The 12,922-nt window shown below is 48.5% G+C and overlaps 1 protein-coding gene across 4 annotated transcripts in view; it reads right to left on the minus strand.

Moving 5' to 3' along the window:
• Positions 1 to 6,856: 6,856 nt before the first annotated feature.
• Positions 6,857 to 12,922, minus strand: part of TLN1 (talin 1) — a 35,841-nt gene continuing 29,775 nt past the window's right edge. For 3 of the 4 annotated variants that reach the window (XM_039475050.2, XM_074395031.1, XM_074395030.1), the window contains exons 50-58: positions 10,008 to 10,193; positions 9,790 to 9,897; positions 9,179 to 9,284; positions 8,857 to 8,981; positions 8,627 to 8,752; positions 8,130 to 8,192; positions 7,836 to 8,018; positions 7,558 to 7,686; positions 6,962 to 7,430 (exon numbers count right to left, since the gene is read on the minus strand). In XM_039475050.2, the coding sequence (XP_039330984.1) occupies positions 7,305 to 7,430; positions 7,558 to 7,686; positions 7,836 to 8,018; positions 8,130 to 8,192; positions 8,627 to 8,752; positions 8,857 to 8,981; positions 9,179 to 9,284; positions 9,790 to 9,897; positions 10,008 to 10,193 (1,152 nt within the window). In that variant the 3' untranslated portion in view covers positions 6,962 to 7,304. Of the gene's footprint in view, positions 7,431 to 7,557; positions 7,687 to 7,835; positions 8,019 to 8,129; positions 8,193 to 8,626; positions 8,753 to 8,856; positions 8,982 to 9,178; positions 9,285 to 9,789; positions 9,898 to 10,007; positions 10,194 to 12,922 lie in introns of all 4 variants that reach the window. The other variant, XM_039475052.2, reaches the window with a different exon arrangement.

Consider the following 12,922-nt stretch of genomic DNA (forward strand, 5'->3'; position numbering starts at 1 on the left):
TTTCCACGCGGCTGCGGCCGGACTGGTCACCGCGCGCTCCCCGCCCCCGCTCCCACCCGGACGCGTCCCGAGACCCTCCGCTCCCCGCCCCCGCCTCCGCCTGGCCCCTCTCCCCTCCGCGCGCCCTCCCTCTCCTCCCCTGCTCCACGCAGACGCTCCTCTCTTTCCCAGTGGGCCAACTTTACGCTGAAATTTCTTTTCTGCCCTTTTTTGGGATGTTTCCCCGTGGGGAGGCGGAGCCGAGCTGAGGCGGGGAAGGCGGGGGGCGAGGGGAAGAGTCGCTGAGCTGCGGGGTGTAGAGGGCCCGGGGCTAGGTGTCCTCTCGGACTAAGGCGGCCAAATCAGCGACGGAGCCGGGTCGTCGGGTCTGGGAGTCTGAGGCGCGGGGCGTGAAGGTGTTTGTTTTCATTTTTCCCTGGGGTGGGGTGGGGGCAGAGGAAGTGGAGAGCCGCCCTGGAGTAGGGGGAAGGGGAGGAGAGAACCAGTGGAGGAAGCGGGGAGGGAGCTGCTAGCCTCGCCCTCACCCTCCAGTCGCGGAGGGGCGGGAGGCCTGGATTTTGCAGTGGGCTGGGGACCGTGGGAACCCGGGGCCGGAGGCTGGGGCGGAGTGGAGAAGGCGTGGAAACGCACTGAGATCCATTTAGCTGCCTGCGCGCCACACCGAGAGCAACCCTGGCCTAACCTCACAGTGTTTCTCTAACTCCGTGGAAGACCCCTCATCCATCAGCAGCCTATGCTGGACCACTGGGGCTCCCCTGCCCTTCGCGCCTCACTTCCACCTAATCCTGGAGAGGCTGCTTCCTACCAATGGGGTTCCTCTTCGGGTCAGTCTGGGCTGGCCTCTGGCCGCTTCTTTTTCTCCAGTCTTTTGTAGTCTTACTTCTGGTTCCTCAACTCATTCATTCATTGGATTGTTCCACGACATTGTTGCCAAATGCCTTTTAAAAGTTAATGCGAATATTATCTAAAACCCTCCAAAACCCCTCCCTAATCCCTGTCCCCCCACCTTTTTTGAGATAAGAGCTCGCTAATTGCCCAGGCTGGTCTTGAACTTCTGGGCTCAAGTGATCCTCCTGACTCGGCCTCCTGAGTAGCTGGGATTACAGGCATGCGGGCACCCTGCCTATTTTGAGGAAGAAAAAAAACAATAACCCACATTTCTTAATATGGTATAGAAGGCCTGTTGTTTTGGCTCCTGCCTGCCTCTCTGGCCCTCATCTTCTTTCACGCCCAATCTAACCCCCTGTATTCAGACTTTTACCTCATACTGCATTCATAATGAGCTACATGCAGGAGCTGGAAATAGCCATTCTTTTCTTAAAGCTTCCACAGTTTATGTATTCTGTTCCCTCTCCCTAAAATGCCCTTCCCCTTGGCTGATTCCTGGTGGCCTTTAACTCAGATCAAGTGTCAGCTTTTTGGGAAGTCTTCCGTGGCCACTTCTCTTCCCACTGCTTCACCTAATAGGTGCGTGTTCTTGGTGCAGGCTCTCACTCTCATTCTAGTCCCATGGTTTAACTGTTCTTACACGGTTTGGCACCTCCGCTGGTCTGTGAGTCCTCAACAGAAAAATTGTTCTCAATTCTGAATCCCCAATGCCTAGCACAGCACCAGGCATAGAGTTGGCACTTCGTGAACATTTGCCAGATGAGTTTTTTATGTACCAGGTTCTGGGTACTCAAATATGTTAATATGGTGTGGGTCTTTTGGTCTTAGAACAGAACGCTTCAAACTCTTAAAGTATATTGAAGACCCCAAACAGCTTTTGTTGAAGTGGGGTATATCTACCAAATACTTGCCATATTAAAATGAAACCTGAGAAAATTTTTAAATATGTATCAATTCATTAAAAATAACAAAAATAAACTCATTACACAATTGCCATATTAACATAATGTTCTAAATGAAAGATAACTATATTCCCATTCCCGAATTAGTGAGAGTATGGAAATTATTTTGTACTTCTGCAAATCTCTTTATTCTCTGGCTTCCAAGGGGACAGCTGGATTCTTCATATTTGCTTCCATATTTGATCTGTTGCTATATGTTGGTTAGTCTGAAGCACTGTATATGAAGAAAATCTGGTCTCACAACAGATATGTAGTTGGAAAGATTTATTTATTTATTCTTTTTTCTTTTTTTTTGAGACAGAGTCTCACTCTGTTGCCCAGGCTGGAGTGCAGTGGTGTGACTAGGCTCACTGCAACCTCTGCCTCTAGGGTTCAAGCGATTCTCCTGCCTCAGACTCTTGAGTAGTTAGGATTAAAGGAGCCCGCCACCATGCCTGGCTAATTTTTGTATTTTTAGTAGAGACAGGGTTTCACCAAGTTGGCCAGGATGGTCTCGATCTCTTGACCTCGTAATCTGCCCGCCTTGGCCTCTCAAAATGCTGGGATTACAGGTGTGAGCCACTGCACCTGACCTATTTATTTATTTTTGAGACAGAGTCTCGCTTGGTGGCCCAGGCTGGAGTGCAGTGGCGAGATCTTGGTTCACTGTAACCTCCGCTTCCTAGGTTCAAGTGATTCTCATGCCTCAGCCTCCTGAGTAGCTGGGACTACAGGCAGGCACCACCATGCCTGACTAAATTTTGTATTTTTGGTAAAGACAGAGTTTCACCATGTTGGCCAGGCTGGTCTCAAACTCCTAACCTCAAGTGATTTGCCTGCCTTAGTCTCCCAAAGTGCGGGTATTACAGGTGTGAAACATCACACCTGGCCTATTATTATTATTACTATTTTGAGACAGAATCTTGCTCTGTCACCCAGGCTGGAGTGCAGTGGTGCGATCTCAGCTCACTGCAACCTTCGCCTCCCAGGTTCAAGCTATTCTTCTGCCTCAGCCTCCCAAGTAGCTGGGACGACAGGTGTAAGCCACCACACCCAGCTAATTTTTGTATTTTTAGTGGAGACGGAGTTTCACCATGTTGGCCAGGCTGATCTCGAACTCCTGACCCCAGGTAATCTGCCCTCCTTGGCCTCCCAAAGTGCTGGGATTACAGGCATAAGCCACTGTGCCGGGTCTGGATTCTTTATGGTGTTTTCTGAGACAAGATCTAGCTCTAACACCCAGGCTGGAGTGCAGTGACACAATCACAGCTTGGCTCACTGCAGCCTTGACCTTCCAGTCTCAAGTAATCTCCCTGCCTCAGTCTCTTCCAGTCACTGGGACTACAGATGTACACTATCATACCTGGCTTTAAAAAAAAAAAAAATTTTTTTTTTTCTTTTAATTTAAGATGATGTTTCACCATGTTTGTTAGGCTGGTCTTGAACTCCCGACCTCAGGTGATCCGCCCACCTTGGCCTCCAAAGTGCTTGGATTACAAGGCATGAGCCACCACGCCCAGCCCATACCTGGCCTTTTTTAAAAAAGAGACATGGTGTCCTACTATGTTGCCTATGTTGGTCTCAAACGCCTAGGCTCAAGCTACCCTCCCACCTCAGCCTCCCAAAGTGCTGGAACTGCAGGTGTGAGCCACTGTGCCTGGCTGATAATTGGCAGTTTCTTAAGGGTTAGTTGCAATGTAGAACCTGAAACTATATCAATGACCTTTTTGTACCATTAAATTAAAATCTGGGGGGCTGGGCGCGGTGGCTCAAGCCTGTAATCCCAGCACTTTGGGAGGCCGAGGCGGGTGGATCACAAGGTCAAGAGATCGAGACCATCCTGGTCAACATGGTGAAACCCCGTCTCTACTAAAAATACAAAAAATTAGCTGGGCATGGTGGTACGTGCCTGTAATCCCAGCTACTCAGGAGGCTGAGGCAGGAGAATTGCCTGTACTCAGGAGGCGGAGGTTGCGGTGAGCCGAGATCGCGCCATTGCACTCCAGCCTGGGTAACAAGAGCGAAACTCCATCTCAAAAAAAAAAAAAATTAAAATTGTTGTTTTGGCTGGGTGTGGTGGCTCACGCCTGTAATCCCAGAGCTTTGAGAGGTTTACCTGAGGTCAGGAATTTGAGATCAGCTTGGCCAACATGGTAAAACTCTGTCTCTACTAAAAATACAAAAATTAGTTGGATGTGGTGGCACAATCCCAGCTACTCAGGAGGGTGAGGCAGGGGAATCACTTGAACCCAGGAGGAGAAGGCTGCAGTGAGCTAACATCAAGCCACTGCACTCCAGCTTGGGCAACAGAGCAAGACTGTCTCCCAAGAAAAAAAAAAATCTTTTTTTTTCTGAACTGCACTTTGATTGGATATTTTACCTATGTATAATTTTGTAACACCATGTACTGGTCGTATGCAAAATAATTGATTCAGAACTATGCAGATCTTCCAAATACTGATGTTTCATTATATACAACTTAAAAGATTATAATAGGTTTCAGGCCAGGTTACAGGTTTATGCCTGTAATTCCAGCACTTTGGGAGGCCAAGATAGGTGGATTGCTTGAGCTCAGGAATTCAAGACCAGCCTGGGCAACATGGCAAAACCGTGTCTCTACTAAAAATACAAAAAGTTAGCTGGGTGTGGTGACAGGCACCTGTAGTCCCAGCTACTCGGAGGCTGAGGCAGGAGACTTTCTTGAACCCGGGAGGTGGAGGTTGTAGTAAGCTGAGACTGCACCACTGCACTTCAGCCTGAGCAACTGATCGAGGCTCCGTCTCAAAAATAAATAAAAAATTTTAAAAATCACAATAGGTTTCAACAGTAAATTGTTTTTCTTCATAGTATTATGTTGGAGAACAGTAAAGTCTTTAAGTTTTAAATTTTCAGAAGCTGTGAAGCTCATGTAGCAAATACAAGTGTTCCAAAATTTGATTTTTCACTTGAAAGCTTGAATTGTATCATTGGTAACAAACACTGTCAGATTTTTCCCTGAAGTGACACACTCACTTTGTTCCTTTGAGAAAAGTTCTGCCAGTTACCTTAGTCTGATAACCACAGTTTGTCGGTCATTCTTTTGAGTGAACGTGGCATTCCATGAAACAGCAGCTAGTTCAGCTCACAACTGAAAAAATAGCCTATTTCCTCCAGAAAACCATCATACTTTTGTATGCAAAGTGCTTTATGCATACTTCCTATTTTATCATACAGAATGTTGAAAAGACTTTTCCTCGGGGATTAAGGTTTAAATTAATACATGTTTACTTCATCAATACTTTTTTCTTTTTTTGAGCCTTGCTCTGTTGCCCAGGCTGGAGTGCAGTGGTGTGATCTTGGCTCTCTGCAACCTCTGCCTCCCAGGTTCAAGTGATTCTGGTGCCTCAGCTGCCCGAGTAGCTGGGATTACAGGTGTGTGCCACCATCCCCAGCTAAGGAAAATAATGTCTTGGTATTGTTATGAAGATAGTTTTGACCTATGGACCTCTGAAAAGGTCTTAGGGAAACTTAGGGATCTGAGGATCACATTTGAAGAGCTGCTGGTCTAATGAGTGTTAAAGCCTCTCCCCAGACAGCTCCCAAGATAGCACTAGTAGGAAGTATGTGATTGGTCCCAGTCCCTGAGGACATGACAGGGAAATGGTAACAGGAGTAAGCAGCTGTCCTGGGCTCATAGCCGGAGTTCAGAGTCTCGACTGCCACTTGTTGGGGAGGTTGTAGAAGGGATTTGATCTCCAAGGCCCTCAACTCATGATGCTATGACATTGAATCTAGGATTAGGGAGCCACTGCAGTATGTACCGGACTTGCCAGTCCTCTTTGTCAGAGAAGTGATAATACATCTCAATTTTTCAGTGCTTAGCACAGGCATGGCTTAGTAAATATTGAATGAATGAATCACAGGTGACAGGAGTGCTGGTAGGAAGTTGGCACCATTCCTAATCGGCTGTCCCCGACAAAGTAGTTCCATCTAATTTATTTCTTAGAGAAAGGCTCTCACTCTGTCACTCAGGCTGGCACACAGTGGCACCATCACAGCTCACTGCAGCCTCAAACTCTGGGCTCAAGTAGTCCTCCTGCCTCAGCCTTCCAAGTAGCTGGGATTAGAGGCTCTAGCCACTGTACCAGCTTCATTCCATCTACTTCAAACTTTCCCCAATGGGGTGGGAGTAGAAGGTGTTAGTAGCAGATGGGTGGTATTTGTGTTCTACTTGAGGAAATAATGTACTGGGCAGCAGGGCTGACAAAAGAATCACACATGAAAATAGTGGCCAACCTAAGGCGACTTTCAGAGAGTCCATGCAGTGTGGGCAGAATGGGTGGATGAGGAAGTGGAAGCACATAGCATCCACCTCCCTGACTGCCGCCAAGGAGGGAAGGAGTGACCCACCAGATTAGCAGTGCTGCAGGAACAGAGCTACTAGTACCTGCCTGGCCACTAGGGGTGCTCTGCCCCCCCAACGATAAATTCTCACACCTGGGTCAAACTTTTTCCTTTCAGTGCTACTCTAGGCAGGACTGCCCCAATCCAATCAAAAGCAGTTACTTACCCCAGGCAGCCTCAATTTGGATTTTTTGCTTGCTAATGGCTTCAACCAATTCTGTGGTCAGAGTTCTCTTAGGCTCAGACATTTATAGGCTTATTATTTTTAGCAAAGCTTCTTTTGAAAATGTGAATTTGGCCAAGGACTGGATTTGTTGATATACCACAAGTAGTTATTAAGAACAGAATGTCCTGGTAGCCACAAGGAGCTGTAGTAGCTGCTGTCCCAGCAGCAGAACGATACCTGGTGAGGCTCAGGTGCTGGGCAGTGAGGTGGGGATAACAGAAGTATAATTTCTCAGGCACACCCTCCCTAATGGATAACTTTAGAGGTCCAGGTGCAAGAAGGAGGAAGGGACCTCAGGGGGCAGACTACCAGTCTTCCCCTCACCCATTTCAAGCCAGATCAAGGTGGGTGGCAGAACTCAATCCCACTCTCCCCTACTGCCCTGGGAGGAATCTTCTATCTCCCTTGAAGCCAGGTAGAGGTTGTAGGTAGAATCATTTTTATTGGAGCATGGCCTATTTGGAGCTTACAACTCTGCAGCCCCCATGGGTAGCTGGGGGTGGGGAAAGATAGTATCAAAAAAAACGACAGAGAGCTGATGAGGCTGTGGGACTGGTGGAAGCTGCTGGCGGGTAGAGTGAGCTGGGGTCCTGGCAGGTTTAGATTGAGGTACAGCAGCGTTAATAATACTCTTGGAGCGTTAATACTCTGGGGAGGGGCAGGCACCTGGGGGGCCCTAGGGCATGAAGGACTTGGGATTGGGGAGGGGATGGGGGATGTGCAGCGGGACTGGGTGGGGCCAGGCCCCCAGGGTTTGGCAGGCACTTCAGGTAGTGCTGGGTTGGGGCAGGTTGGGCCCTGACAGAAGGCTTTGGTAGTGGCAGGCAGTCTTTGGGCTGGGTCTGCGTTAAATAGAAGCAGCTTCTCTAGTGCTCATCTCGAAGCTCTGAAGGCAGGAACTTGTACTGCTGCTGCCGGATCTGTGCCAGTCTCTTCCTCGCCTCTTCCAGCTCTCGTTCCTTCCGAAGCATCTCTTCCTGTGCTGCGATGATCTGAGGGTGGGGATTGGAGACTCAGTTCAGTGAGGATGCACAGCAGGGCTATAGGGTATTTGAGACCAGTGCAGGCAATGTGACTACCCTCCTGACAGTGTTGCTCAGTGTCTGGGGTGAAGCTCACCTGGGCAATGCCACCAACCATTTTCTCCTTCACCACCACTGTCTCATTCTCCTGGTCTTCGAAGGCTGCAGCCTTCTGTGCTGCTTTCACCAGGTTATCTGAGGCTCGCTTCACTGCGTTGCCAGCAGCCTGGGCAGAGAGAAAGCAGCCTAAGTTGAGAACTCAGGTAAGATCCCAGTTGAGACAGTTTCTCAATTCTCTCATACAAACACATCTTGAGGGTAACAGTTTGAAGCAGTATAGCCCAAGGGACAATGGGATGGGTCAGGGTTCCTCACCTGAAGTCGTTTCATTGCCTCAGAGTCCTGGTCAGCCTTGACCTTGCAGGCCACAAGAAGCTGGGCTGTGGAGGCAGCTACCTGCTTGGCTGATGAGATGAGCTTCTCCTGGCTGGCATGGCCTTGTACAGCTGCATTGGCTGCTTCACACAGATTGTTGGTGGCCGCAGCCACCATCCGGGCCTATAGCAAGGAGTGTTGGCTTAAAATATGCCCCTTGCTCTGGTCCATCCCCCCTCCAGCCTTCTCCAATCTCTCAAACTCAGAGAGACCTGGTAGGTACTGCACACTTACAGCAGAAATGAGGCCCTGGGACCACTGCCCATCGTCCAGTGCATTGGCTGGAATGGCACCCACCTGGAGGAAGGAGGAGAGCCTGCTTAGACCTGCACTTTCCTTACTTCAAAGACTCACTGGCTCCAGATGTGGGTGTGGAAATCAAAGTGCCAACCCGTCCCCATAATTCTGGTTTTTTTTTTTTTTTCTTTGAGACAGAGTCTTGCTGTGTTGCCCAGGCTGGAGTGCAGTGGCACAATCTTGATTCACTGTAGCCTCTGCCTCCAGGATTCCAGTGATTCTCCTGCCTCAGCCTCCCAAGTAGCTGGGATTAGAGGCGCATACCACTGTGCCCGGCTAATTTTTGTATTTTCAGTAGAGATGGAGTTTCGTAATGTTGGCCAGGCTGGTCTCAAACTCCTGACCTCAGGTGATCTGCTCACCTTGGCCTCCCAAAGTGCTGTACAGGCCATGAAGCCACCGCACCTGGCCTCTTCTGGATTTTAAGCACTCACCTTCCCTTGGGCCACTAGTTCTCTCTGGGCAGCCGACGCAGCCTTTACCAGTGCACTGGTGGCTGCCGCAATGGACTTGGCAGCTTCCAGTATCTGCTCCTCAAAGTTCAAGGACTCATCTGCTTCCTGCAATAAGCAAAGGTTGCAGAAAGAGATGTAAAGTCAGAGATGGGCTGAAGGTGGGGACATTCTGCCATGGTGTGGGTGGAGGAGGAGGGAACAGGACTTACCTTGGGTTTGGCCCGGGGCTTCAGCTGCTCTAGCTTTTTGGCTGCAGCCTCAATGGCAGCTGCAGCGCCCAGGAGCTCATTCTCAGCAATGACTGTGGGGTCCTCTGGGTCCACCCATTCTGTTCCTGGTGGGATAAAGGAAGAGGGAAGAGGCTAAGGCAGAGTGGGGAGGTCAAAAGCACCAGGGAGCATGGTTATATCACCAGGCCCTGGCACCTTGGGGACTATGGGCAGAGGCTAGCACAGAGCGGTCCAGCCAGGAAGCAGAGATCACACCACGACAAAGGTTTTCCTTCCCTCCCTGGCCCTGGCCACCCCTCACCCTTCATAGCTTCGGCAGCCTGGATGAGCTCAGTGACTGAACCAGCCACACGCTTTGAATGTCCTGTCAATTGCTGCTTCAGTTCTGGGCTTGGCTTCTGCAGGGTCTGGGCAAGAAGTGGGCAGGGGACAAAGAGCATCACATCTTAGGGTCTACCCTGATCTATGAAATAGCACAGACCATGAGCCCCTCACCCCCGTCCCTAGAGCGATCCATACCACAGCCCTCAAACACCACACTCCCTATCCAAGCACACACCATGCATGACACGGCACACAACACGGAGACAGTGGGGTTGTGTCACTCACCGGCTGACAAGGAGCAAGGAGAATGATGAGAAGAAGAGACGATGAAGGTAGAGAAAGGGGTGGTCAGGTGGGAAGGGAAGAGAAAAGAAAAAAGAGGAGGAAGAAGAGGTGATTGGGAGAACCAAAAATGACAAGAAGGATGAGGCCTGGGAGAAAGGGAGGCTTGGAAAGGAGAACAGATTTGGGAAACAGAGGATGGGGTAGGAAGGAGATCTGAGCAAAACAGCAGAGTGTGAGACTTGCAGGAAGAGGCCTGTGTATTCCGAGAGGCTGGTATAAGGAACAAACAACTCCCTCCCTTACCAGCAGCACATGGTCCAGCAGTTCCAGGTAGCCATTGGCACATTCCCGGCCATAGTGTAAGGCTCGAAGCCGCACATCAGGGGCCACTTCCGGGTGGTAAGCTGCTTCCTGTTCCCCAGAGTAATATGTTAGCTTTAGGCCCCCCAGATCCCTATAGTTTCTCTCCCACTATGTTCTGGCCCAAAGCTGCCCCACGAAAATGCCTCAAGGATTTCTACCTTGCAAGCTCGAAGCATATCTGCAATAGCCCGGCGGCTCAGATTGGCTGTGGCAATGACATCTTCCTGGCGACAGGAATTGCCAGCAGCAACGGCCTTGGCTGTTGCCATGGTGATACCCTTGGTCATTCGGATGAAGTCTTCTGGGGTAGAGGTCTTGGCAGGTGGCTCTGGTGAACAGAAAACCTGTGGGGGCAGAACAAGAAGAAAGATTTTACAGTGGCTGAGACTATGAGACAATGTAGAACTCTGTCCATGTGATTTGGTGCAGTCCTTGGAGAGAGTCACACATCACAGTGAATGTAACAGAAGGTAGTTGGTTTTCATTTCTCATTGAAGCAACTGGGGAGAGTTTGTCTGAAATTACAAAAGTGGCTTTTGGCTGAGTTTTCATTCCCAAAATAGAGAGAAGCCTTGAAGGGGTGAGAGGCAGAGCTGAGCCATAAAAGATACATAGATGGCTGGGTGTGGTGACTCACACCTGTAACCCCAGCACTTTGGGAGGCCAAGGCGGGCAGATCACAAGGCCAGGAGTTTGAGACCGGCCTGGCTAATATGGTTGTCTCTACTAAAAATAAAAAAATTAGCTGGGTGTGGTTGGCAGGCACCTGTAGTCCCAGCTACTTGGAAGGCTGAAGCAGGAGTATCACTTGAACCTGGGAGGCAGAGGTTGCAGTGAGCCAAGACTGTGCCACTGCACTCCAGCCTGGATCATACAGCGAGACTCAAAAAAAAAAAAGAAAGTGTAAAGATGATAGGAGGGCATTTTTAGGTAAATGGTAGGACATGAACAATCAGGATGTCAAGTGTTAAAGTATCAAGGAATGTTCTGGAATATAGGAATGGTTACTGGGGCCTTGAATATCACACTGAGGAACTTAATTTTACATAATACGTGAAAGCCATAATATATTTTGATGGATATATTTATATCCACAAACATTATTAAAGATCAGCTAGGTGGTAGATTCTATGCAAGGGGCTAGGGATGCTCCTTGTTCTCATGGAGCTCACATTCTGGTTTTGGACCTAGGTAATAAATAAGTAAACAAGCATAAAACTGAGGACTGTGATTTGGATTATGAGGGAATAAAAGAGAGTGCTGTGATGAGAACTATTTCAGATAGGTGGTCAGGGAAGGGCTCTCTGAGGAGGTGACATGAAAACTGAAGCCTGAGGAACTGGAAGGAGCCCAGTGCTCAAAAGCCTGGACTAGAGTGACTGGAAGAGCCTGCAGCAGGTAAGAGCTTGGCATGTTCTCAGAACTGACAGTGTGCAGGGGGACGGGGCACAGAACGGAGAGTAGGATGAGACTGAAGAAGTAAAGCAGGGCCATACTAATGAGTTTTAAGTAGTGAAGTGACATAATTTTTTATATATATTTATTGATGTCACTAATCTGATATATATAATATATATTATATATATTCTAATATAATCTGTCTATATATATTTAAATATATATATATATTTAAAACAGGGTCTTGCTCTGTCACCCAGGCTGGATTGCCCTGGAGTGATCATAGCTCACCACAGTCTTGAACTCCTGAGCTCAAGGAATCTTCCTGCCTTCAGACTCCTGAGTAGCTGGGACAGGTGTGGGCAACCTTGCCTAGCTAATCTTTAAATTTTGTGTGGAGACAGGATCTTGCTATGTTGCCCAAACTAGTTTTGAACTCACTCAAGTGATCCTCCCACCTCAGCCTAGTGCTAGGATTCCAGGCATCAGCCATCATGCCCAGCCCCTAACTTATAGTTTAAAAACTAATTGTGGCTACTGTGTAGAAAGGAGGATTGGAGGGGGAAGTGTTGAAGCATGAAGACTGGATAGAGACTTAATACATAAATACATAAGGGCTGATGATGGTTTGGACAGTGTGGTAGTGGTGGGAGAGAGATGGGGAAAGAGAAAATGAGCTGTGTTTGGAAGGGGCACTATCAAAACTTAGATGTGGTGAATGAGAGAAAGAGAAATGTCTAATATATTGAAGCTGGGTTTCTGGCTTAAGGAACTGAATTACTAAAAGGTGCCATTTACTGAGATGGGGGAAAACCAGGAAAGGACCAGTTATGGGAGGCAGAAAGTCAAGAGTTCCAACTTGAACACCTTCGAGTAGAGGTGAAAACAGAACCCAGAAAGATGAATTTAGAAATCAGAAAGATGAGTAGGAAGAGAGGAGAGTGGCAGAGACCGGAAGCAGGGAGACCATGGAGAAAACTGGTACAGCAGCCAAAGTGCAGGAGAGTATGGAAGTATGAACCAGAGTGCAGACAGTGGGACTGGGGAGGAGGAGTGAAAGGATGTGGCAACAGCCTGAATATGGTGGCTAAGATGGTGAAGTCAAAGACGACTGAGGTGGAATCTTCATGACTGCAAGGGTGTTTCCACCATTAGGAGGACCATGTCATGGTCTGAAGGCACCACGTCTAGGTAAGGATATCAAACATGCAGTTGAAACTAACCCAGAACTGGGTATCTGCTTCTTACTGAATAATGAAAGTGGTTAAACTTGCCAAAGAAGAGAAAAAGGCTATTTGTACAACCCCAGGAAGGCCTCTGCATTTACTAGGTTAAAGGTGATTCAATGATGTTCGAGAAACAAGAGAAAAGCCAGTATCTAGGCCAAGGGAAGAAAGAAATTCAAAGAGAAGCTTGTTAACAGAGTCAGATGCTTTGCAAATGTTTGAAAAGGATGAAGGCCAAGAAGAGGCCACTGAATGTGGCAACTAAGAAGAGGCCACTAGTGACTGGAGAAAGTGGGAGGTAAAAAAAGACAGTTGTCAAATGCTAAGAAATAAACCTATGAGTAGGAAAGACATGAGTGTAGCTCACTTAAGACGTTTGGTGATGAAAGGGTGGACCCAGTGGCTCATGAGCATAATCCCAGCACTTTCGGAGGCGGAGTGGGGTGGAT

This window comes from Saimiri boliviensis, chromosome 2, assembly GCF_048565385.1.
Source record: "Saimiri boliviensis isolate mSaiBol1 chromosome 2, mSaiBol1.pri, whole genome shotgun sequence".
NCBI lineage: Eukaryota > Metazoa > Chordata > Mammalia > Primates > Cebidae > Saimiri > Saimiri boliviensis.